The sequence below is a fragment of the Plutella xylostella genome, chromosome 17 (genome assembly GCF_932276165.1).
Source record: "Plutella xylostella chromosome 17, ilPluXylo3.1, whole genome shotgun sequence".
NCBI classification, from domain to species: domain Eukaryota; kingdom Metazoa; phylum Arthropoda; class Insecta; order Lepidoptera; family Plutellidae; genus Plutella; species Plutella xylostella.
This window is the reverse complement of record NC_063997.1, coordinates 1,561,380-1,587,949: the sequence shown is the minus strand read 5'-3', so window position 1 is coordinate 1,587,949 and position 26,570 is coordinate 1,561,380. Positions and strand designations below refer to the sequence as shown.

The 26,570-nt window shown below is 39.7% G+C and overlaps 1 protein-coding gene across 3 annotated transcripts; it reads left to right on the top strand.

The window, feature by feature from the left end:
- Positions 1–198: 198 nt before the first annotated feature.
- On the top strand, positions 199–26,570 carry LOC125489825 (pyridoxal-dependent decarboxylase domain-containing protein 1-like). 3 transcript variants are annotated; one of them, XM_048627077.1, is made up of 17 exons: positions 201–366; positions 437–816; positions 2,080–2,186; positions 3,348–3,479; positions 3,843–4,057; positions 4,361–4,432; positions 4,942–5,001; positions 5,386–5,525; positions 6,316–6,367; positions 7,112–7,156; positions 7,587–7,715; positions 12,123–12,274; positions 13,073–13,140; positions 14,075–14,225; positions 14,627–14,748; positions 15,380–15,563; positions 26,347–26,570. In XM_048627077.1, the coding sequence occupies exons 1-17, from the start codon at positions 295–297 to the stop codon at positions 26,381–26,383; spliced, it is 2,118 nt and encodes a 705-aa protein (XP_048483034.1). In that variant the 5' UTR covers positions 201–294; the 3' UTR covers positions 26,384–26,570. The 3 variants fall into 3 exon arrangements, with proteins under 3 accessions (XP_048483036.1, XP_048483034.1, XP_048483035.1); XM_048627078.1 differs by lacking the exon at positions 26,347–26,570 and having other exon boundaries at positions 15,380–15,567; XM_048627079.1 differs by lacking the exons at positions 14,627–14,748; positions 15,380–15,563; positions 26,347–26,570 and having other exon boundaries at positions 199–366; positions 12,123–12,372; positions 14,075–14,144.

Sequence of the window (26,570 nt, the reverse complement as noted above, 5' to 3'; positions counted from 1 at the left end):
ATGTTATCATCCCCCACCCATTTTGTTATCCCATACATTTTGTTCAAACGGGCCTATTATATTTCGACGACTGTAGTTTCTTGGGAATAAACTCGCCTCATCCATCCCATCCCGTGCTGCATGTGGCCGCGTCACCTACACTCTTCAAATAATAACGCACTCTTGTTTGTCTATGCCCTAGTCTATGCCAGAAACAAAATCAGCAAAATCCGCAAACGTCAAAACAATTTTTGATTGTGACGTTTACAAAATTTAATGTCGGTGTCGTAAAAATCCAAAAAAGTTCCACGTATCATGGGAGATGCTCCAGCCCCAGAACCAGAAGCCAGCCCACCGATCCCCAATGAAGAAGTTCACCTGGACATAGTAATATCCTTTCCACAATCCCTTGTACTTTCATCGAAATTCCAGTTGGTAATGTTGCGTTTTTTTTTAGGAACGGCCTTTCGGCGGGCTAGAGTTCCAGGTCTCTGACTTGGTCGGCAGGTTGGAGGCTGGCGTGAACGCTCACGATGCCACTGACGACGACAGTCCGAAGAGTCCGGTGGAGGGGCGTAAGATTTCGGCGGGATTCTTCGAGCCAGAGTGTTCCTCTATGGGGGAGATTCTGCAGACGCTAGAGGAGCTGGTGGTGAAGACTGACCCGACGTGCGACAGCTCGGAGCCGCCGCTGCTGCCGACCGACGCGCCGGCGCGGGCCGCCATCCTGTCACACAGTATTGTGGCTCTTTTCGGCAGGCTCGAACGGACGCATGCAGCCAGACTCGGTGCTCACATCGCCAGTGAGACCACGAGATGGATGTCTCATATGTTTAGGTACTTTATGTTTATAGCAAAGTAGCTTTTTCAATCTTTAGTTAAAATGTTTTCTGGTGGTAGTTCCATCATCAAAAGCAGCCATGAAAGATGAACAAACTATGTAGTATTTATGACATGGTAAGTATGCATGGTTGCCATACCCCTTGAAACCCTAACAATGCACACCTGTGAACTGCTTATAAAATTGCAGTTTCTACATAATATCTAAAAGCAGTGTCCAGTACAGTTGGCTGAGTGTGTGTGTTTTGGAAAGATAAATTCTTAGGCCAGCTAGCCGATCTTTTCATAATTGTCACAAACCCTAGTCTGTGTTGCCTAGCTAGTGTTTGCCATTGATATCTTATGTAGAGTTTATTGGTGATTGATGCTTGATGCAAAACTTTGTTTGGGTGCTATTTTGATATCTGGTCAATGTATTAGCTTTGAGATTTGAAGTATACATACACAGGTAATCCATATCAGCTATGTAAAGTATTATCATAGTGCAGGTATTATCTCTGTGGCCTTGTCTTTATTGATTAGGCACTAGTTTTAATTGAAATAGTAACTTTGAAACATTTATAATATATTAAAACCATTAATTATTCTTTTCACATATCTAAAGAATAATGTAAAATGTAAAGCCGCACAATAATTAATTGAAAATAATAACTCAAAACCATCAAAGTAGAATTTTCTACTTCGATGCTCAAAACTATCAACATCTACTTGCATACCTGAATACTGATTGTTTGTGAAAATCCATTACCAACAAACAATAGGGATGCATTGTTATATCCTTTACTAATTGGCTGAGAGTTTTATAACTTTGGGTATGATTTCTGATAGTAAGGCAGGGATTGGGATACTTATACCTATAAGAGGAGTAGAGTGTTATTTTATAATATGAAAATACTTATTTTAACCTTTATCTCACTGACAATTTATATTTACATTGTCTGCCATTTTGTTGTTTCTAAACAAATATAAGATACTTATACCTATAAGAAGTACCAGTGTATATGTACAACAATATGCTCAATGATATATTGTGAGATATAATCTTGACTAAATACTATAATCTACTTCATTGGAATGTTTCTTAAACTAAGAGCAGTTGAGAATATGATGTCCTAGGTTTGATTCCTAGATAAGACTAGAAGTCCTTTTTCTAACCCATTCAATTTCAGTTATTTCCAATTGCAAAATGACTAATATGAATGGCTTTCTATAACAATAAAATAGAAGAAAAGAGTGAACTAGCAATTTATTTTGTTATAGACTGGCCGACTACCATGCATACTATCACGCGGAGCAGATGGAGGGTCTCGTCAGAGTCACAAGGATGTTGCTGCACCACCGCTACCCTAGATACCTTGAGGATGGTGGTAAGTTATAGAGAATAACTTTTCTGCACAAGGATTGCTTTTGAAGGATGTCCTGTGGGGATAAAAAGACATTAGGACTTAAGGATATTGTAGAAGCAATTCATTTACCATATAAAGCCAAATGCAAAAATATAACAAATAATGGTGAACCAATTGTTGAAATCTGGCCAGTGTAGGCTCTAAGCCAATACAATGAAACACACATATCTTCCCTCTTTATAATATGAATGTAGATTTATACAATAGACATTTAACAACTATAGCTCTTTTGTCATCATTTATAAGCAAATGCTTATGTCTTCAATAATAATGGTTGATTTGTAGTAATTTCAGTACATAATGTAGAACACAAAACAAGTTAGAAGAAGAACCAGACAAATATAATTGGAATTAGATAGGTAACTTTAAAACTGCAGTATCCTGATATTGCTTTCCTTGAAATTAATAATACCCATAATGTTTATTCCAATAAGCATAATCTATTAGTGAAACCTAATAAAACGTTATCAACACTATCAACATAAGTTTATCACCGTACAGCTCTAGCTACTGATTGTATTTCCGTTTACTGCATGAGTATGAAATACATACCATTTTTAAATACCTATATTCACCTACATAATATATGTTTTTCACCAATGAAAGCCTAGATAAGGAGTAGCCCCTATATTCATAGAACATTACAAAAGGCTTACTGTAAGGAATTTGTAAATCGGCGCAAATCACACGAATTTAGAGTATAGTTTTATAAAAATAGTATTTATACGCCGGTTTCTAGTAAAACATAGTTGACAACATTTATGAATTGTAATAATAATATGTTAAAACATGAAGACAAATACATGAAGGATATTACACGTTTAACAAATAAATGTTTTGTGATTCTGATAGATGCGCCATCGTAACCTTTGTATGGAATTTCATTTCATGTCTACCAATCCAACCAATATAGAAGTTCTTACCAAAGTAATTTCAAGAGCAGCCGGTTTTCGACATCTTTGATTTTAATTAAGGCCAGTTTACAATGGTCCTACGGTACTGTTTGTGTTAAATGTAAGGCCGCTCCTCCCGCCCTTACCGCAGGCGTCGTACACGCGGCCTTAAGAACATAGAGCAGCACAATCGACAATCTCTCTCACTCACACCAACTTCTAATTCCAGCTCTAGCCCTGACTAGCCGGATGCCGTGCATCTACAGCTCGGTGAGCAGCCCGCTGGGAGTGGTGCAGCATCTGTGTAGGCAACTCGGCCTGCCGTTAGCTTGTGTGAGGCCTGTGCCGGTGCATCCTGAGGGTAAGGATATGTAGAGCTCATTCAAACTATTTCAAACCTGGAATTCAGTTCATGTCCCGGCCAGAACATATATTTTGCTTGCGTCTTGGCACACCCAACCAATATAATAAATGGTCACATCTTACATTAGGTGAGGCTAATATTAATCTAACCTCCATTTCACCACCACACAGCGCTAAACATCTGTTAAATACTGTCTATGTTTTTGTGGTAAGGCCCTAAGGGTTCTTTTAAAAAATGCAGTAATTTAGACTTGTGATAAAAATCATAAAAAAACCCTCTCCAAAAAGGCAGTAATTTTTTGACTTCCAATCTCATCCGTCCAATTTCACAACCAACCAAAAACATTCATTCCACCCCCAGGCCGCGGCATGGACACCGAAGCCCTCGACCGGCTAGCCGAAGAGGACGCCGCCTCGGGCCGTTCCCCGCTCTTAGTCCTGGGCGAGGCGGGCGCGCCGCCACTAGGCTGTGGGTCGCGGCTGCGGCGCCTGCACGCTGCGTGCCGCGCGCGGGGGCTGCACCTGCATCTCAGTGGACACGCGCTGGCGCTGCCCGGCGCGCTGCAGCCGAGACAGGTTAGGGGAAAGCCGGTGTTCAGGATTTTCATATAAAAAAGATCAGTGATATATCTACTTACGCCTGTATCCCAGGGAGTCAAGAGACTATAAATTTTATGAATCTCCATGATCATTTCTTGAATTTTAATTTAAAACAATAACACCCTCATCAGCGCCACCGAAAATTAGCAATGAAATCCTTGAGCAGATTCTTTGTCTGTCTTCTTGACTACTCTGTGGGGTTTTAAGACACTCTATTAAATGCAAAGTGGCAAGAAAATAAAATAACCTTATTAAGATTGTATTTTTTTGTTATTTCAGAGCTTCAGCATAGCGGATTCCGTGACTATAACGCCAGGACCGTGGTTCGGAATACCGGGGCTACCCACTGTTGTATCCTTTACAAAACTTATATAATCAAAAAGAAAATATAGATAGATAGATAGATTATTCTTTATTTGTACACAATAATAGATTATACAAAGCTTAAATATAAACACATAGGTACAAAAAAGGCGGTCTTATCACTAAAAGCGATTTTTTCAAGACAACCTTTAGGTGGAAGAATATTTATGTTCAGATAGGGTCAAGTGTACTAAAGAATTTATTAATTAACTATAAATACCTACAAACTAAACAATATACTTATAATAAACTACATATACCTACATAAATATAATTATCAGATTTTATAGGATTATATTAATTCTTGTCTGAGCTCCGATAATAAGACAACGGAAAAAAAAAACTACCTAAACACTAAGAAAATGATCCTTTACCATTCTTTTAAAAGAAGCCAATGACGGCGCTTTACGTATGTGTAATATACGTAAAAAATATATAAAAATATTTATATTTAAACGCCTAAATGTTTGACAAAATTTCCTCAACTAGAAACTCAGACATTCTACAAAATACCTGAACCAGTTACAGCTAACGACCACTCCAAATCTGTAAATGCTGTAAGTACCTCATATTTATTATTCACTCCCGAGTCATCTGATGACTCGGGCTTGAACCTTATCAACTGCCTATTTATTCATTCAAACATGACCGTTTGTTCGTTTGACTGTGAAACTAACCGTTCTTCTTGATCCAGCATTTCTCATATTCACCAAGATATCCCAACATGTCTAAAGGTGGGTACTGACCAACGTTACGGACTGTAATGTAACATTCCCAGCGAGAATGTTGCCCAACGCTGTGTTCTAAAATCGGCTCGTTGCTCGCTTCTTACCCCGTAACACTACGTACTGACTGCACAAATCCTCGCTGTGTAACATGTTACATTACACCTAGTAACTTTGGTCAGTACCCACCTTAAAACATATATTACCACATTACAGGCGGGCAGCCGCGAAGTGGCGCTAGCAGCATTAGCGGGGCTAACGGGCGGCGGCGCGCGGCTGCCGGCGCTGCCGCTGTGGGCCGCCGTGCGCGCCGCCGGCGCCGCGCCGCTCGCAGCACACCTGGCCACTGCCTTCAGGTAATCTATCTATTTACAGGGTGTTGCAAAAGTGTATACCTACATGTGCAGCATGTTATATCTAAGCCCGAAAATTAAATCAGAATGTCAAAATTCGCGTTTTTTTTTTCATACAAACTTTTTTACTAGGTAAAATGTTTTTTTTTTTGTTCGCTAATTTGGTCATTCTAATTTTATTTTCGGGCTTGATATACCATGCTGGACACGTAGGTTTCGCATTAGTACTTATATACTCTTTGGCATCTCACACACCGCCATCCGACCACGAGCTGCAGGCGACGCCAGGTGGCGCTGGCAGCACTAGCAGACACTTCAGGTGAGTGTGCTAGTTGCAGGCGGCGCCGCTGGCGGGGCTAACGGGCGGCGGCGCGCGGCTGCCGGCGCTGCCGCTGTGGGCCGCCGGCGCCGCGCCGCTCGCCGCACACCTGGCCACTGCCTTCAGGTGAGTGTGATAGTTTCAGGCTATTCTATCCATAATATTCTATAGATCCCTAGACACCCTGTTTGCCACTCCAAGAAGAGGGCGTCACCAGCAGAGTACCATGGTTCACGCAACACTTGAGCTCTGCGCTGGTGAGTCAACTTACTATCATCACATCCCCACTGCTGGGTCACGGGTATCCTTCCAATGAAGGAAGGGTTTTAGGCTGGAGGCCGTCCCACGTTACGTTTTCCTATTCTAGGTCGTCACTAGAGAGCTACCCCTCCACCTCAGCTTTACGTCATTTCTGATGCGGTCTTTCAGAGGCCCTGATTCTTTGTGATTTTAAAATATATATTTATTCTGCAGGTCGGCTAGAACAGCGTATACAATTATGAAAAATGCTGGATTAAAAATGTTGGTAAGTTATTTATTATTTTTCTTATTTACTCCCTTTTTAGGGTTCCGTAGCCAAAATGGCAAAAACGGAACCCTTATAGTTTCGTCATGTCCGTCTGTCCGTCTGTCCGTCTGTCACAGCCGATTTACTCGGAAACTATAAGTACTACAGTGATGAAATTTGATGGGAATATGTGTTGTATGAACCGCTACAAAAATATGACACTAAATAGTAAAAAAAAAGAATTGGGGGTGGGGCCCCCCATACATGTAACTGAGGGATGAAATTTTTTTTTTCGATGTACATACCTGTGTGGGGTATCAATGGAAAGGTCTTTTAAAATGATATAAAGTTTTCTAAAAAAACATTTTTCTTAAAGTGAACGGTTTTTGAGATATCAGCTCTCAAAGTCGTAAAAAGTATGTCCCCCCCCCCTCTATTTTTATAACTACGGGGTATAAAATTCTAAAAAAAATAGAGGTGATGCATGCTAATTAACTCTTTCAACGATTTTTGGTTTGATCAAAGTATCTCTTATAGTTTTTGAGATAGGTTGATTTAACTGTAATTTTGCTGCTACGGAACCCTTTGTGCGCGAGCCCGACTCGCACTTGGCCGGTTTTTATTAACTCCATATAATCGTTATATTTCTGCACCCACTTTTTGCCAGGATTATTTAGCATTTGATCAGCCTATTTCCACCCTTCGGGCACACACATCAAGTCTCAAGAAGTCTATTTTAATGTATTATTTTTTAACTTCCAGAGCTCACCGCCAGGCGGCGACGAACTACCAAATGTAGATATAATAGTAAGTATAGTTCTAACCAAACCATAAAATTTCACCACATTCAACATAATTATGATACAAAGGAATCAAATTTAATGAGGTCTTGACATTACAACTCTGCTAAAATAAAATGTTGTGACTTCAGGGGGGCAATTTTCGCTCACTTCACATTCCCTTGCACACGACATATCTCTCAAACTCCCAAACATCAGTGAAATATTGTATCTAGCCCTCGAGATATGTCGCGTTGAGATGATGAGATCATTGAAGCAGAGAAAACCTAAGACTAGAATCGACATCTATGTCAAATTAATGTCATTAATGGTCACGCCTTGCCTGGTGCGAAGGTGTTCGCGAGCTCGCGTTCTACTGGTTGCTAGTAGAAAAAAAGCAATCCCTATACGTTACGGTTATACGTGCGGTGTCCTTAAACCCTTCCTTCCACTTCCAGGACGCAGTATCAGCGGCATCGGCGTGCGTGTCGTTTCAATTCGCGTGCGCGGGCACTGACAAGCCGCCGCCCTACTACCACAAGCTCAACTCGTGGCTCGGACAGGTGCTACAGAGAGAGGCTGACATGGTACGTTATAGTAAAATGTACCAACCTGATTGGCATGACCTGTGATGTTACCAGTGATATGGCACGTAACTTGTCACTTGTTCCAACATTCAAGGCAATTGTATCAAGCAGCGAGCGGCCATTCGCGTGGCGACGCGTTACGCACCAAAATGACATGACACGTAACATTGTAGGTAAGCAACAGCATCTACATCGGACGACGACATTGTTTCGAGTGACATCCTCTCTCTGGTGGGCTCAATGCATGTCATTTTAGTGCCAGATCGCTTGCCACTGCCAGTAAGTAAGTATCAACTGCAACAGCGCTGTGTCGGCGGCATCGGCTTGAGGCCCTAATGCATGTCATTTTAGTGCCAGTGAGTATGTAACAGCTGCAACAGCGCAGTGTCGTCGGCTGTCGTTCCAGTCCGCGCGCGCCGGCGCCGACAAGCCGCCGCCTGCTGCCACCAGCTCAACTCGTGGCTCGGACAGGTGCTTCAGAGGGAGGCTGACATGGTACGTTATATGTATTAATACCTTCCCTAGGGACATATACAGAGAGCAAGCTGGAAACTTAAAGCAAGCGCTTAGTTCCACTTTTCTTTCTGTAAACGTCCTTACGCATAGATTAGACCTCGACCCATGGCAGCGCTCTCTTGACCTTTCCTATGCCGAGCAGCCGCGCACACATGTAACCGCCATCTGCCGGCGCTTTTTCACAGTATAGAGCGCCCGCGCGGGAATTACATTTATATGAATATTTGGGTATTATTGTTTGGTACTCAATAATGTATCGATTGTAATTTATTGTCAGATAGCTAATGAACGTGTTACAATGAATTTTATTGGTTATAATAGTTTTATTTGATTTCTATAGGTCATTGATTACAGATTTTTACTTGAAACTGCTCCCATCACAGAAAAATACCTCTATTTCAATATATTTATAGTGTCAATCCAGGTTTTTTTATTCTTATTACTTGACGAGATTATATAGCTATCAACTGATATCAATAAAATATAAACTCTAGAGGAAATAGATAGGTACATAATTTATATTTTGAAAACTGATTATAATTTGCTTCATATCAAAAGACTCCATTTTCTGTACATGTGCATGTGTGCGTGACAAGAACTTGCTCCAGTGTGCCGTGTGACAGATCTGTCCCAAATCAAGGGTGTTCACTTTTGATGATATAAAACAAGAATGATAATATTTTTATAATGTTTCGTATTTTAGCATACTAAATTATAAAAAATTCAACGTAAGTTAGGTACTTACTGAATCATATTTACTTATTTGTTAACATACTTTCAACAAATATGATACTTTAAAAATCCTATTTCTATAAATACAAATATTTATTTATATAAATAGGACAGGTGATCACCATCTCAGACTCATCTACACATCGATATCATTCTAAAGAGCCTAAACTTCACTTTCACTAGAGCGAAGATCCTAAAAAATAAAACACGCTGTATAACAACCCAACGCACATCGTGTACATACACGAGCGGCGGCCATTTTGTTTGCGTATGTGTGTGTGTGAATTTTGGATGCCCCTTGATAAATATTGATTTTCTCTAATATTTTGGCTATTTATTGAATAAACCGATATAAATATGTAAAATCAATAAAATTATCTTTATAAATGAAATAAATTATTTATTGATGTTTTTACATAACAGTCTACAGTTTACAAAGTTACGCACCCTTCAGGCAATAATCCGGTACAATTTTAGATCGATAAAAATTCGATTTTTTGATTTTTTTTATACTATTGATTTATCACTATACCTTCAAAATTGAATAAATAACAAGAAAAAAATAGTATTTACTTACCTTTTGACATTTTTTCCATACAAAATCTCTATTTTATTACCAACAGTCACAAGTACAAGGACTGTTGAAGAAACCAAAATTTGAATTTCGCGCTACTAGTAAACCAGTGAAGTTTTTGACTCAATGAATGTTGTCGATGGTTGTTTCATTCATATAGAATAAATTACAGGTGATTTCTTACTCAATTTCGTGGTAATTAATAACTAAAATCACAAAAATCGCGATGAAGTGCTCTTGGGACAGATCTGTCACTAGGCAGACAAGGGGGGTTGGGACAGATCTGGCACACGGCATTCTAGAGGTTAAGAATTAAATGGGCCAAGCGGGAATGTCCTGGGCCGTATACAGAAAGAAAGCTGAAAGCTCATAAGCACTTACTGACTCAGCGCTTCACTCCGGTCGCAAAGACTCCAGAAGAGATGAGTAAGTAAGTATCAGCTACAACAGCGCGGTGTCGGCGGCGTGCCGTTCCAGTCCGCGCGCGACGGCGCCGACAAGCCGCCGCCTGCTGCCACCAGCTCAACTCGTGGCTCGGACAGGTGCTACAGCGGGAGGCTGACATGGTGCGTTACACCCTTCGTAAACCTTCCCTAAGGCCGTTTACAGAAAGACAGCTGGATACTCATAAGCACTTACTTTAGCATACTTTGTCCAACTAGCGCTGTAAAGTAAGCGCTTATTTCCAGCTTTCTTTCTGTATTCGGCTTTTTGTAAACGCATAGACTTGGTAGACCACGAGAGACATGGCAGCGCTCAATCAAGAATGAAATTCGCTAGGCGAGGTAGTCTCTGAGCTGGCCCAAGGTCGTAAAAACATACATACAGATGAATTGAGAACATCCTTTTTCTTTCGAAGTCAGTTAAAGAGTGACGGCGCTTCACTTCGGTCACAAAGGGCCCAGCAGACATTAGTAAGTAAAGTAAGTAAGTACCAGCTGCAACAGCGCAGTGTCGTCGGCGTGTCGTTCCAGTGCGCGCGCGCCGGCACCGACAAGCCGCCGCCTGCTGCCACCAGCTCAACTCGTGTCTCGGACAGATGCTGCAGCGGGAGGCTGACATGGTACGTTATCTTAATATCTTCCCTAGGGTCAGATACAGGAAGAAAGCTGAAAACTTAGAAGCGCTTACTCTTCCATTCGTTGCCGAACCAGCGCTGATAAGCGCGGAAAAATATCAGTAGTAAAGTAAGCGCTAATAAGTTTCCAGATTTCTTTCTATATACGTGCTTACGCATAGATTCTCTAGACCGCGTGAGACATGGCAGCGCTCAAACAAGAAGGAAATACGCCAGGCGGGTATGTATCTGGTTGGGACAATGTCGTAAAAACATACATACAGACGAATTAAAAACCTCCTTCTTCTTTCGAAATCATTTAAAAACTAATGGCGCTTCACATCGGTCGCAAAGGGCCCAGCAGACATTAGTAAGTAAAGTGAGTAAGTACCAGCTGCAACAGCGCAGTGTCGTCGGCTGTCGTTCCAGTCCGCGCGCGCCGGCGCCGACAAGCTGCCGCCTGCTGCCACCAGCTCAACTCGTGGCTCGGACAGGTGCTGCAGCGGGAGGCCGACATGGTACGTTACATGAACACCTTCTCTAGGGTCGTATACAGAAAGCTAGAACCTTAAAAGCCCTTACTTTTCCATACTCTGGCGAACCAGCGCTGATAGCGCGTAAAAAATATCCATAGTAAGATTGCTGCCCGCTCATGCTCACTAGTCAATTTTGACATCGCAAACTGCTCCGCTAGCTTTCTCCGCTCTGGTGGACAGGCAGCTTAAAGTAAGCGCTTTTAGGTTTCCAGCTTTCTTCCTATATACGGTCTTACAACGGCGGATCCCGAGAGACTTGGCAGGCGCTTAATCAAGAAGGAAATGGGATGCTGTGAGCTGTCCCAAGATCGTAAAGAGTGGTGGTGCTTCACTTGGGCCATTTAATCCCCAGCAGACATTAGTAAGTAAGTAAGTACCAGCTGCAACAGCGCAGTGTCGTCGGCGTGTCGTTCCAGTGCGCGCGCGCCGGCGCCGACAAGCTGCCGCCTGCTGCCACCAGCTCAACTCGTGGCTCGGACAGGTGTTGCAGCGAGAGGCTGACATGGTAGGTTTAATTTTTTCATCACAACCCAATCACATCCCCACTGCTGGGGCACGGGTCTCATACCTATAAAGGAAGCGTTTTAGGTCTAGCAAGCAGCAAGCTCGTGTTACTTACCATTTAATTTTAAACCGACTGACTATTCGAAACGCGGAGACCACTGACAGGCACTAGTAAACTGGAATGAAGGTTAATGGGAAGAGAATGCTATTAAGTTTGCTTATGCACAGCTGACGAAGGTGGAGGATAGCGTGTTGTTGCTGCTTGGGGGAGGCCTTGTAAATAGGCCACTAGACGATTATGGGCTGATGATAACGATTATTCCAAAATCTCGCTCTAAACATAATCTAGGAAACAAATCATTGATCATCTAGTTTTCGAGTGCCATAGATGGTAATTATTTGTTATACTTAATATGAGTAGTCTGTTATATTATTATTTATGCTTTAAATAAATAATAACACACCACCCATCTCCCTCTAACCCACAGATAAGCATAGAAGTCTGCGAGACAGAAACCCACGGCATAGTTCTCCGGTACTGTCCGCTAGAGGGCTCCATACTAGACGAGGCGCGCGCCCCCGAGCTCCAGGCGGCAGTGGAGGCGCAGATGCACGTGCTCACCGCCACTGTGGAGCTTAGGTATGTGGGAATAAGGTCCAATTTCGTTTGTTCGGAGCCGGAGCTGCGGGCGGCCGTGGAGGCGCAGTGCACGTGCTCACCGCCACTGTGGAGCTTAGGTATGTGGCTGTAAGGGCGAAGTTCGTTTGTTACTCCTAGGTGATATATGCGACTGTGGAGCTTAAGTATGTCGGTGTAAGGAGCAATATCAAACAACCAAATAAACTGCTTAGGTTATATTAAACTGATTGCATGCTGGCAAACTAAATATGAAAAAAGGAACAATATGCCGTAGCCGCAAAGGCTTTATCAAACAGAAAGTATTACTAGCGCGCCTCAGAGCGATACTACTATAATAAATACGGTGCGTTGCGTACTGCTAGCGTTGGCGCTCTGTTGGACGGTATTTTACCATAGTAGTACAACACATCTTAGGGTGAGGCCGAAGCGTAATATTGTGAGTTGTGCGCGGCAGAAAATTACGCTCGTGTGGCCTCACCCTTAGCGTCATAGCGCGGCGTCAAGTTAGCGCTCTGACGCACTAGTAACGCTTTCTGTTAGACAAAGCCTCAGGCGACCACGCGCATTGCATAGGCGCTTAGCGTTTATCAGTGCGGACGGCCCTAAATATTAATTTACTGACTCGCTAGGCTCTAGACGATAAGCAAGCCGCTGGTGCGGCCTTAGCCTGAGACAGTTTTCTGGACTGCACTTCGTATAAAATGATAGTTAAGCCATAAAGGCGTTGTTTTAGTAGGATGATAAGCATTCATGTGTGTCACTGTAGTAAACAAAGCTAACTGAGTTATTTTTTTTCAGGGAACCTTTTCAACAAAAAGTCACAGAGTCACCATTACTGAGGCTAGTGCACGTGCCTGGCTGGGCGGGTAAGTTCCAATATGTTTTATATACTTACACCCTAATGACGATAAAACTAACGGTATTACAAACGCAGTAAAGACTTGGATGCATTGAGGCGCATGCATCACATACAATGAGGAGCCGCCTGCTAAAACTATTACAAAGATATGAATAGACAAATGAAAAATTAAAATGGAAGCAGTTTAAACTATTTTCAGACAAAACGTTACTAAGATCTATTGACACACGATTATACCACACTGCATTGACATATATATTACTGCGTAAGGACAGGCCAAACCACTCAAGAAAATGGCACCCGCGCGTTGGCCCTAAAATAGTCATTTTAGGGCCAACGGTCCTCAGTCGACAGTTGTCTGTGACGGAGAGATAGTCTTTGTTTCTTGTGATAAATATGCCTATTTTTGTTGTGAAAGGCTACAAAAACTATGATACGAAGGTCAAAAAGGAATATGGAATATCGTATCATCCTTAATTAATAAATAAACACATTTTAAAGCGATAATTATTTTACTACCAAAGTCTACAATGGCCGCACGATGTAACCTTGTACGGGCGTCCGCATGCAACTCACTCATATTATTATGTACCTACTACTGTCCGGTGACGGTAAAATATGAACGCACGTACAAGGTTGCGTCGTCAGGATAAGTAGCTCGGCTCTGAAATAGTTCCAACAAATTATGACAGATGGCAGTTATTTTGCTTGTATGAAGAAGGTTTGAGTAAAATGTTCTGAAGGGCGTATCCTTCCTTTTGAAATCATTGCCACACTGACTCATTACTATCACCTAATCACTTGACTCCGAATAGGCCTTTTATTTAACATTGTATTCTTCCATCAACGATTACCCTAATAACACAATACCTACTACAGGTCTCGATGGCATCCTTCTTCCATCAATTATTCAATTATTTTAATTATAAATTCAACGACAGGTCTCGGTGGCGTCCGCTACGTCCCGTCCGGCTGGGATGATGCTGAGACTGAAAACCTGAATGAGTTGAACAAGAAGTTGGTAGACACGTTGCGAGCCACCGACGGGGCTTTCTCTTGCGGTGACGGCGATGACGGGATGGCTTGTGTGAGGTAAGATCACATAGTAAAATTTTATATCAGGATAATTTAATTTTCTTCAGGCTTCGTCAAACAAAGATTATATCGAATAAATAACAGAATAATATATAATCTTTGTTTGCTTTACTACGACCTACGGGTGCTCCTCTTACATGACCTAGCATGGCCAACAAGACGCGCAAGACAAGACGTGGCAAAAGCTTTCGCTCTCGAGGCGACGCGATGAAAAACTATATTGCTGTCGCGTCTTGTTCCTAGTGCTAAAGTCTGTTTTTTTAATCTGAGATACTAAATGGACAGATTCCGACTGTTCATGAACCGTTCAGAATCTGTCAATTTAGTATCTGAGATTAAAAAACAGACAAACAAAAACTGCAACCTTCACACATTGTAATTCATGTGTACGGTCCCAGGTTCGGCATGGTGACGGCGGACACGGACGTGGAGGAGCTGTTGCAGCTGGTGCTGGCGGCGGGGCGCGAGATCGAGGACACCTCGCGCGCGCTCAGCACCATGAGCGAGGTGCTCAAGAAGGGTACTGTATCATCATCATTGTTGTTGCTGTCCTAAGGTACCCCAGTGGTACAAAGGGCCTTCATAAGCGTGCGCCACGCCGCCCTGTCCTCAGAAACCGCTCTGGCCTCCGTCCAGCTCAGGCCTTGCGCTCGCAGCTCGCCGCGACCGCGACTGCGGTGGCCTCCAGGCGGTTTATATTCGAAGGCGGTTTTCATCCTCATTATCAGCTAACAGCTAACTGCCGGAAATATCTATAATCTCCCAAGGAGTGACGCAATACTTGGGGTGCCTTATCCAGCCTCTACTGGCTTCCTGTGTAAGGACGTCGGTCCAGCGGACCAGAGAGCGTCCCAGGTTATACGTTAGTACTCAGCGTACTCATATTCGTATCGAACCAATTTTCTCGAAATTCCGAAATTCTCACAGGGTCAGTGACTGGCGCCGCAATGAACCAAGTGAGCGCTGCCCCGACTGACTTCAAAATATTGATATGCGAATTTACAAGTCAGCGCTGACATTCCGCCATTTTACTGCCTTGAACAAATTCAAACATGGTTTTTTTCGGATCAGCGCGACTTGTTTTGATTTCCAACCCTGTCTAAAACTGTGCGTTCAAGTTCTACCACGACTAAACCTCCACCCATCCACAGGCATCGAAGAGGCCGAAGCGGACCTATCCCGCGAGCAGTACGAGCGCCTCTGGCAGCAGGGCGTGCTGGGCCGCGTGCCGGTGGTGGGCCGCGTGGTGCAGTGGTGGGCGCCCCCCGCGCCCGCGCGCGGCCGCCGCCTGCAGCTCGCGTCCGGCCGGCTGCAGCCCACTGACGACGTGTACAAGTGAGTGAAGGGTGGCATTATGGGTTATATGTTATAATCATAACCCAACATACGCATATCATACGCGCTCCGACTGCTGTCTTACCTATCATCCATGCATAGCCAACCACCATTTTGGTAAATTCAATCGTCAATTGTATCATATAACCTCGTCACCATTAGTAGTTGCTATGCCCTGCGTTCCTAGTCTATCTATCTAGGTATATACCTACTTACTGCATTGCATTGCAGGCCTCCTACTACTATCTCTAACTGGCTACACCTGCCCCTAAACTGTCTGATTTAATACTTTTAACCGCAACATTCAGACCACATAAATCTTTCCCCCCTTCAAAAAAGAATAGAATCATAGTTACCATAAAAATAACCACATTTCTAACACTACCCTTCACATAAATACCAAACATTGCGCGTTAATAAAGCCTTTATTCATCATCATCATCACCTACCACATCCTTACTAGAGTTGGAAATAACTGCTGGTTTTGAACAACATGTTGTATCGTTGTGTTAAAATAAACTAACGGTTAATTTAATAGTTAAGTTAATTTTCCATTTAGTTGTTTTTTGCTTCTGTGTGTGTGAGTAAGTTTTCGTTAAATTAATATTATTTTGTCTATGGCTCTACTGTTGCGTTTTTTTATTGGTCTGTCGTAACATCGTATCATTATTATACTAATATTGATTCTTGTAATGCATATTAACACATACACTGAGTCATAATCTTAAACAATACAGTAAAATCTTTATTTACTTAGTTTATTTACATTTTCTACATTTGAAAGGCCAAAACTGTACTCACCTTTATGGCTATATGGAGTTAGTTAAATATATATAAGAATAATCATTATATCACATTATGTATTGATTGCATTTTCATTCACTGTTACTTTAATACGAAAATGATGTAAATTGTCTAATTATTACACTCATTCAAATTTTAACAAACTTTTCAAAATGTAAACATGTCAAAATTTGCCACAGATACACAATTTCACACAATATGCCACAGAACAGAAAAGGAAATGTAATGACCTTAATGACAGAATTTTTTTTTTACAATGTTACCACATCAAAAAATAATGTGCCACAGAGTAAATGAAGTGAAGAGACGAGACAGATACTTTTATAATGGAAAACACAAATATTATCGTGCCAGATCGCTCTCGGACGTCTAAAAGCTGAACGACAAAAACGTCCAAGAGCGATCAATCGTGCCACGAACTGTCCCAAAAGACAGTGCACACTATCAGTCGCGGCTGACAGCCACGTCCGTAAGCCGCGTCCGCTAGTGTGTCGGCGCCATCAAACTTTGTAATAAAATATTTTTTAGAATATTTTAACGAATAAGTACATAATAATACCATACTGAGTTTTAACCTATTATTAATACCCATTCAATAATTAATAACATTCAAAGCGCAATAAAGATAAAACAAACACAAAACATAATATTTTGTCAACAATGTCGGTAACGTTCATGTAGCTTTAAAAAAACTTCGTTATCGATACGTTCATTCATGTCAAAACAACAGTTCAAAAAAAAAACTAAAACTTCCTGTCGTTTTTTATCACAGGCAATTATGATTCTTCTATGTAACATAATAGAGCTCATATTAGTTGATATAGGTGTTCCGTTGTTTACGACTTCGTTAATTGTAGGGTTACGCACAAAAACGAGTCTTCACAAATGACAATACAGTTCATTTTCAAAAATAATTTTGAAATCATTTCGTTGTTTTTTGTGTCATAGACAAAAATGTATCTTAGTAGCTGGTAAATAGAGTTTAGTTTCAAACATTTTCAAAATTAATTTGTAAATCGTGGTGTTGTTTTTTGTGTCATAGACAAAAATGAATCTTAACAAGTGATAATAAAGATCAGTTTCAAATATTTTTAAAAATTAACTTTAAAGTCGTTTAGTTTATTTTAATAAACGCAACTTTTGTTAATTCCTAACAACATGTCGTTTTTACAGTTGTAGTTTTTAACGACCATCTCTAATTTTAACCCCAGCGGGGTAATTCTCCACGTCATAACGCAATAATAATAAGTGCCATTTTCATATATCCATATTCACACAGAAGATCCAACGTACCGATATCGTATACCGAATTTTCTCTAGCCGCGCGTGATCGCAGAGCGTTGAATCGTCTGGTGTGGATCCAGCTGATGAATTCTAACAATCGACTCGAGAGACGAGTGGTAGAGAATCAGCAACCGTAGCAACTTTTAACTATTTTTATTGTTACAAGAGTTATAAAGCAAGTAGCGTTTAATGGTGTGTGTCCGAAGTGAACTGCAGAGCACTACAATGCAGTTTTTACAACATTACCTACTAATTATGGCTTTTGAATTACAAATGCTTTCACTTCTGTAAATTTTGTATGCATCCATAATACCTATAAAATTAGTTACCCTAATTTCTCTTGTATACAGAGTGTTGCAAAAAGAGTTATACTATTTTCGCGAATTTTGAATCTCTGATTTCATTTTCGGGCTTAGATATAGGTACTATGCTGCACATGTACGTTTCGGCTTAGTACAGCCTTTTTACAACACCCTGTATAGGTATGCGCGTTATGCACACAGACAAAGAGTGAATGGCCTGCATAAACATTGGTTTTGTCGCCGCATGTAATTACAGCCAGCACACGGCTGCATTGTACAAATGACGAGGTCTTTAAATTACGTTCGCTAATTGTTTACTTATGCTATACATTCTGTATAAAAAGTACCTATCGTGATTAGATCAATAAAACAAAAAATGTTTGTTATTCATCCAAATTTATTTTATTACCTTCAAAGTATGCTCCTTCAGAAACGATACACATACGCCAATGAATTATCCAATCATCACATCATTTTTTAAACGCTGTTTTCAGAGTTGTGTTTAGTACTCGCGGCGATTTTTCCTTATATCTTTCTGGCATGTCCGATGCTTTTTACACAAAGTATTATGTCCGTTTTACATACAGGTTGTCCCAGGTTAAAGTACACACGAGAAAGTCCTTTAAGGAAGAGAATAGACTCTCAGTGTTGTGAGTTATTAGCAGTTTCCTCAAGCATTATTTACATAACATTGCGTCTCCGGCGAGCAGATTATAACTAATTAAACAGTATTTAACAAGTCACTGCGAAGCACGACGCTTTGACAGGATTTGCATCGTTTAAAACGTCGTTTAATTATTCAACAGTATTTTGCTATCGGTATTTAAATGCGCTTACAATAAGTTAGTAGCTTATGCGACTATTCAGGATCCCCCGGTTTACACAGTGTTTTCAAAATTCGTATTGTAAGCTTTAATTAGCAGCCGTTAACACCACTGAGAACTACAGGTTAATCAGAAGTTAATAATGATACGCATATCTATGATTATCCTAAATTATATCAAACTGACATGAGAAGGAAATTTTAAGTTTTCTTTAGAAAGGAGGCTTTACTGTAATTTGCATCTGCAGCAATGAATAAATAGGGAAATGCCAGATTGTTGAACAGCAAAGAATACCAATGTTTAAAGATATAGATAATATAAGATAGATAATATAATATAATATATTTCAATATTGTATTTCTCCCATTGGCGCATACAGGAAAAACCTAAATCACTCCGCAATATAAATACCATAGCAAAAAGTATATTTCTATTTAACTTGTCCATAAAATTAGACATCATATGAGGCTATATATAAACTTATATGTAGGTATATATATATCTTCTCCGAGCTTCTCTTGTCAGCCGCGGCCGTGAGCGTGAATATTTCATGTGACGCCGACACAGAGAGGGTCCCAGCGTACAGTCAGCAATAAAGGTGCATGCACTCCCAGTTTGAATAGTGTAATCCTACAGTCGTCGAAATATAATAGCCCCGTTTGGACAGCTACACAAATTTGCTATTTACTCTTGATTTACTTGATGAAATACATAAAAAGACACAAATTCTGGCGTATTATTTAACGGCCGAAAGAAAAAAGAAGTTTTGAAGAACCAAAAGTTACTTATTGTTTAGATTTTTTATGATTTAGATTTGACACCAGCTTTCATCCCATACATTTTGGAGCTATCCAAACGGGCATCTTATATTTCGACGATTGTAAGGGCTCACACACATAAACACGATACGACGTCGGCGTCGCGTCGTGCGTGCCACTCTCTAGCTCTCTCCCATTGAACACCAGTGAGTGGGAGGGAGATGTTTTCACGACGCGACATCGTATCGTGTGTATGTGTATGAGCCCTAAAGTTGAAAATAAATATGTGAGATGAAGAATATTTTTTATTGGCTACACGCATCCAAAATGATAAACTGTTTTTGCTTTGCCAGACTACCCTACTACTGCATTTTTTGTGTTTTAATTTAGAAAAGTAAAGTATTTTCATTCGTCAGTAGAAAGTATAAGCACTGAGGATGATAGTTATCTCTTATGCTGACTGTACTGTGCAAAGGTCGGATATCCACGAGTCTGTGTTACTTTGCGATGCGTGTATATGTCTGATGTCCGTGTGTCTGTTAGTTTTGTCAGTTTACGAAAATGTTACTGTTTGCGTTTCGTTTAGAGTCCGACAACGCTAGCTTTGCAACGGAAAAAGACTGGTGATTATTTTGTTCAACAGGTAGGCATAAAATAATTCGTGCAGCCTGTGGGTCAACTACACGCGCCGGGCCTACAGCGCGCTGCGCGTCCAGTACAATAACGCACTGAGGATCGTGTTGGGGCTGCCGAGATTCTGCTCCGCATCAGGTATGTTCGCTGAAGCCAGAGTGGATGACTTCTTTGCCGTCATGCGTAAGCGAGCAGCCTCCTTACTATCACGTACGCGGAGCAGCTCGAATGCTATCCTCAGTGTGTTGGCGGATAGGATGGATAGTCCAATTGTGAGGCATTGCGTAGGTGTACACCTTGACCGAAATAAGAAATGAATGTACTTAACTATTTATTTGTTAATTCAATTAATTTATTCAATTTATTATTTCATATTATTTAATCCAATTTATTTCACATTTAAAATGACATTGAAGTATATTTATTTATTATTTCTGATCTGATTTAATTTAATTTTTGCATGTACTTATGATTTTTATATTTTGACTAACAATTTTTTTGACATGTTTTACTAATTTACTATGGATGATATATCTGGAAATAAATGTTTAATAATAAATAATAATAATAATAATAAAATTTTAATGAATGAAGAAGAGTATTATTTAAAAAAAATTATGGTGTTGGCAATTGTTACTGTTAAAAAACCCATTCAATAGGTGGTTCTTTTCTATTATGTCACTAGTTATCCGTTATTCCTCCCATAACATAATTACTTCTTACGATATAATCTACATACCTACACTCACGAGCAATGAAAAAGTTTCAGTGACAAAAGCACCAAATTAGACTTAAACGGAAAAGTCTAAATATTTTGATGAAGTTCTAAATAAAATGTTTTTTTAAAATTGGGGTCATTTGGTGTCTAAATATTGTAAGTGAAACTTTTTAATTGCTCGTGTATATTGACTATTCATTCATACAGTCACGGGCAAAGAAACAGTTCAGTTCAAACAGACGGTCGAATGGCGTAGTGGTTAGTGACCCTGACTACTGAGCCGATGGTCACGGGTTCGATTCCCGGCTGGGGCAGATATTTGTTTAAAACACAGATATTTGTCCTCGGGTCTTGGATGTGCCCGTAAAATGGCAATAGGCCCGCCCCCTATTACATTGGGACTAACATACCACTGTGGCGAAAAGTGGGTGCAGCAATGCATCTCTGCCTACCCCGCAAGGGAGTACATTAGTACAAGGCGTGAGTGCGTGTGTGTGTGTGTGTGTTTTTTTTTCAAACATTTAAACGGAATTTTGAACATAATATTAATGTTTTTAGTTTGATGCGCCGATAAATGCACTTAAATATTGCAAAAGTGTCATTAACTTAGTTTTTTCAGTTTCAGTGTAATTTGTTGATTACCTGAATGAAACTTTTTCATTGCCCGTGAGTGTATAACACGGTAAAGAGGCCAGTCAAGTGTACCAACTCTTAAAACGAGTCACAAAAGCTATTAACTTCTTGCCTCTTGTGTTACTTAAATATTTAACCTCGCTTTAAGACGCATTTCAGAATATTACGTGGAAAGCCTCTGAGAGATATCATTGAAATTTTCATTCTGAAGAACGGTTATTATACTTATTATATTATACAGGGTGTTGCAAAAAGGCCATACTAAGCCGACACCTACTATGAGCAACATGGTATATCTAAGCCCGAAACTAAAATCAGAATTTCAAAATTCGCGGAAAAAAAACACATTTTCCATAGTAACTTTGTTGGTCACGTGACTTTTTACTATGAAGAATGTTATTTTTTTTCGCGAATTTTGAAATTCTGATGACATTTTCGGGCTTATTATTTATTATTATTTATTTTTATTTATAAACATTGCAGTGATACATAGGGTACAGAAGAATTCCCACAAAACCAATATTTTTGGTTTGACTGTGGGTAAACGGTGACATTTTAATTAAGCTGTTATTTAAAAATTAACAAAATAAACAATATATTGACTGTGTCAAGTGAGCAGTGCAAGGAAGGCACCACTCTCAATCAATTAATAGATATACCATGCTGCACATGTAGGTTACGGCTTAGTATACGATTTTTGCAACACCCTGTACATGTGCCTACCTGAAATGTGTCCTAAGACGGGAATTCTACAACGCAGAAACACTATCAGGATTATAACAGTGCCATTATTGTTAATATCTTTGAGGTTATTTATATCCCGCATGGTTAGGTTTTAAGCGAGAAGAGGGTGACTCTCTTTCACCATTATGAATATGAAAGAAAGTTACATAAGTTAAAAAACCTATTCATTCCGGCTGTGTTACTGTACTTATATAGGTAGTAGTTTCATGACTTTATTCGTTACACATTTAGAAAGTATACAAACATTTCAAATAAAATATGAAATCCGTATTACAGCGTGACCTCTAATTATTTTGTCATAAGAACCTTATTGCGGGGGCTAAAAACAGGGTTTCTGTTGCCATGGCAACGGGCTGTAATCCTAGTGGCTGCCTTATCGTTTATTCTAGTTAATATTCACTGGGGGAGTAGTTGTAAGCCCGCCAAGGTTATTAAAGCCATCAGGAGAAGCTTGTTAAAACATAATAAGGCAGTAAATTTGCCGCCAGGCCATGTTTTTTTAAAGTTTATATTAACTTTGCAGAGCGTATCATTGATAAGAGTGATAATGGTAATAAAATATGGGTTATATTCTTAGTGCAGTGCAGATATGCATATTTATAAACATATTGTTTAAATAAAATATGAAATATAATTACATATACTAAAACAGGATTTTAACATTTACTAAAATGTTATTGGTATTAAGATTTATTTTTTACTAACATTATTTATTACACAATTAAAAATATAGTTTTTCAACAATTCACTGGAAATTAAAAGCGCCCTCCTATCTAACACCTCTTATTATTTAACACATTGATGGACACTAGATTAACGGTGAAACTCATAAAAACGCACAAGATTTTTGTATGGGAGTTGAGTGATGGTGTGCTGGTGCACATGCCGGCACACTGCCTAGGCGCAGTAGAGAAAACACGACGTCGATGACCGTTGTGTGCGTGTGAGTGCACACTTTTTTTTTGTATGAAAACTTATTGCTGTGTGAAAAAAAGGTACTCTGGGTGCACATATAACTTTGAAATCCTGCCAAATAAAGCACAACAAGATGGTCTTCATACAAACTCTAGGTAAAACAGGACTGCATTGACCGTTGTTGAAATAATTAGAAAAAGAGTTAGGACTGCATTGTGATTTTTGGGACTGCGATGTGATTTTTTTCTAAAAGTGTGGAGGACGTCAAATGCAGTCAGTGTCCGTCAGTGGGTTAAACTACTTAGGTACTTAAAAATTACTTTTCAATTTCTACTATTTCATCACTAATGCTATAGTAAAGTAAGTACGCTGCTACTAAACCTCAAAATCTTAATTTAAGACATCGTATCCGCATGGCCGCGGTCCCTCGACGCTATTCGAGACTCTCCTCGGGGGTTCTCTATTCGATACAAAACGGTTTATAAATAATACATAAGATTCAGGACCAAAACACGTGGGTGGACGTAAATAATACAAAGGCATTGGTCAGATAGAAATACACCTGGTGTTATTTCTAGACGAAACCACCTTGTCTGTTAAATAATTTAATTTCGCTTTCTAAAAATGATAAAAACGACGACAAAGAAATGTTATGCCTAAGACCCGCTACGGATTCTCTCCAACTACCTATAGTAGAACGTAATCAAAAAAAATATTTTTCGAATTTAAATAAATAAATATGCACGTGGCAGTCCGACAATGATGTGGCTACACGAAATAAATGACATTTGTTATAAGTAACATTTGTAAATTCGTATAAACTATAAAGGGTCACAAAATATGCAGAAAACTTGTGATAAGACATATTATTAAGCATACATACGATCATATTTCATTGGAAATTCCCCCTGAAAATATGTCAACCGTTTGCCCTTAGGGGAAAGGGAAAACATAATATATGATTTCGCATCATACACGTATGTATCACAATGTGAATCGAACATAAATCATAGGGGTACAAAATAGTACTATTTCCTGTAGCTTGAAAATATTATCTCCGTAGATTTGAAGATCCGCCAGTTGTATAAAATGAAAGACCTCACGAGAAATCTCTAAAATTACTATAGAGTGAAAAAATAAGGCGGAACCTGTAGGAAAATTACCTTAAATTCTTTTGCTCACTAACCCCAGCCCATCCAACCTTTTCGAAAACTAGCTCTACGATAGATGATTCAACATCATCCAACGCCATCATTCGTTTACGTTTATAAATGTCGGATTATCTTACTGAATTGCGTGGCTGTTCCCGCGTCCGTCCATGTAAATCTAATAGAGCTTAAAGTCCGTCAAGTCAAAACAAGTTAAACTAAATTAAAGTATTTTTTATTACGCTTAACTTTTTCCATAATCTTTATAGCAAAAGTTTGCCATTTAGAGGCGTTAAACTTTATCGTTTTTCTTTCGTATCACTAAAGCCCATTCACGATTCTGGTTTTAAAGTATGTCGTTTTCATACAGGCAAAGAAATGAACATGAAAATTATAAATGAACTCTACATACACCATTAAGGACATAAACAGTCAGATTATGTTATTAGCGTAATTTTCCAACATTCAAGTAATTTACGAGTGTTTTATGTGCGTCTACAAGACAACCAATTAAGCATTTCAAGTAGCATGTCAATGGTATTTCATAATTAGATACTTACGTACTCTTAAAAGTAAGTATTTTTCAATTAATTTCTTCACACGTCTGAAATGGCATGCGATTTTGAATCAACTACCTGTAGCTCAAATACCATTGGACCCTCATAATTCAAAACATACTCTCTTGTAATTCGTAATTTCGTACCAAGTACAAGGTGAATAGCTACCCCAACTTTGTTTTGTACTTCTTCTTCGTAGCGTGACGGTAACAAAACGAGACACGAAAATGAATCTAGGCTTTGTCACCGTGGTGAAAAGTTAAGCCTGTCAAAATAGCATCTGTCGCTGACTGCCCAAAGTCACGTAAAAAGTACGTTTATTAATTTCACTCGGCTCCTTTCATACAACCCATTGGTGCACCATAGTTGTAGGAGTATCTCAGTGCATAGCCAATTGAAGATTTTACTTCTTTTTTTTTCAGATTTTACTTCAATATTAAAGTTTCAAAACATGAATGTTAAGTAAATCTCTAGCCTCACCCCCCTCCCCCTGCCTTGAGTAATGGTCGTTTGCGGAACTTTCCGGATTGTTGTCACAATAAAATTTGTTTATGCGGCGCGGGTCAGGAAACAACACCCTTTGTCTTCCATTAAAGGCATTGCGGCTAGAATGGACTTGTAAATATCACTTTTACGTGTTTTGCTTGGCTAATAATGGGTCTCACTCAAGATGTAGGATCATATACTTTCAGCAAGATGTAGGAGCATATACTTTCAGCCTAGCAAGACGGAATAAAATTTTATTTAATAGGGGGTTACTTTTCTTAATCAAGGCCATAGTACATGGCCATCCAAGTACCTTTCCCATAAGTATAAATAGGTCAGCCTGCCAGCCAAAAAAAATATGTTCCGTTTCTACAATAATTTACATACTCTTGCACCACAACTGCCTCTAATCCTATTTTTTTAATTTATATAACTCTTTTCCATCCAAAGTTTGTCTGGTAGAGATTGCTATAAGCAATAAGGCCGCCTTTTTGTATGGTTGTTATTTTTAAGTTTTATTTTGTATTGTTTCTGGTTTTTGGTGCAAATAAAGAGGATTGTATTGTAATTATTTGCCAGGCTGTACAGGTTTCGTTTTATTTCACAGTCACTTTACCGAAAGCCAAGTAATTCTATTTTTAGATCGACTTAAATTGAAATAAAGCCTTTAATGCCGAAGTCAAGCTAAGTGGCTTTTACTAACGCTTCAGTAATTTTCAGGACGACTTAATCTTGATTATTTGATATCGATTATCTTTCTCTTATTTTTTTTTTCTACCTGTAGATCATTACTAACACGTGTTACCGTAGTCGAACTAACACCATTGCAGGAGTATTCAGAATGTCCTTATAACCATAACGACAGAGTATCTGTAACGGGTGCTATCTTTGTTCTCGTACTGTCAATCATATCCGTAGCCCTAAATAACACACATTAATAGAATAACAAACTTCTAACACCCTTCCTTTTCCGCCAGGGTTCAAAAGCAAGCAGAAACGGAAACGCAAACGTAGCGCTCCATCTTGACAGCACAATACAACGCTTGTTCACTCACTTACAAAAGGTAATCACTTTACGTTCGCTGCAAACAACTAGACCACGATTGCCTCTCAGCAAATACCAGGATATGCCGGAGTTTGCCGGGACGTAGACAGAAATTAAACCGAAGCATACAGCCCGCATGCCACACACTGATTGCTA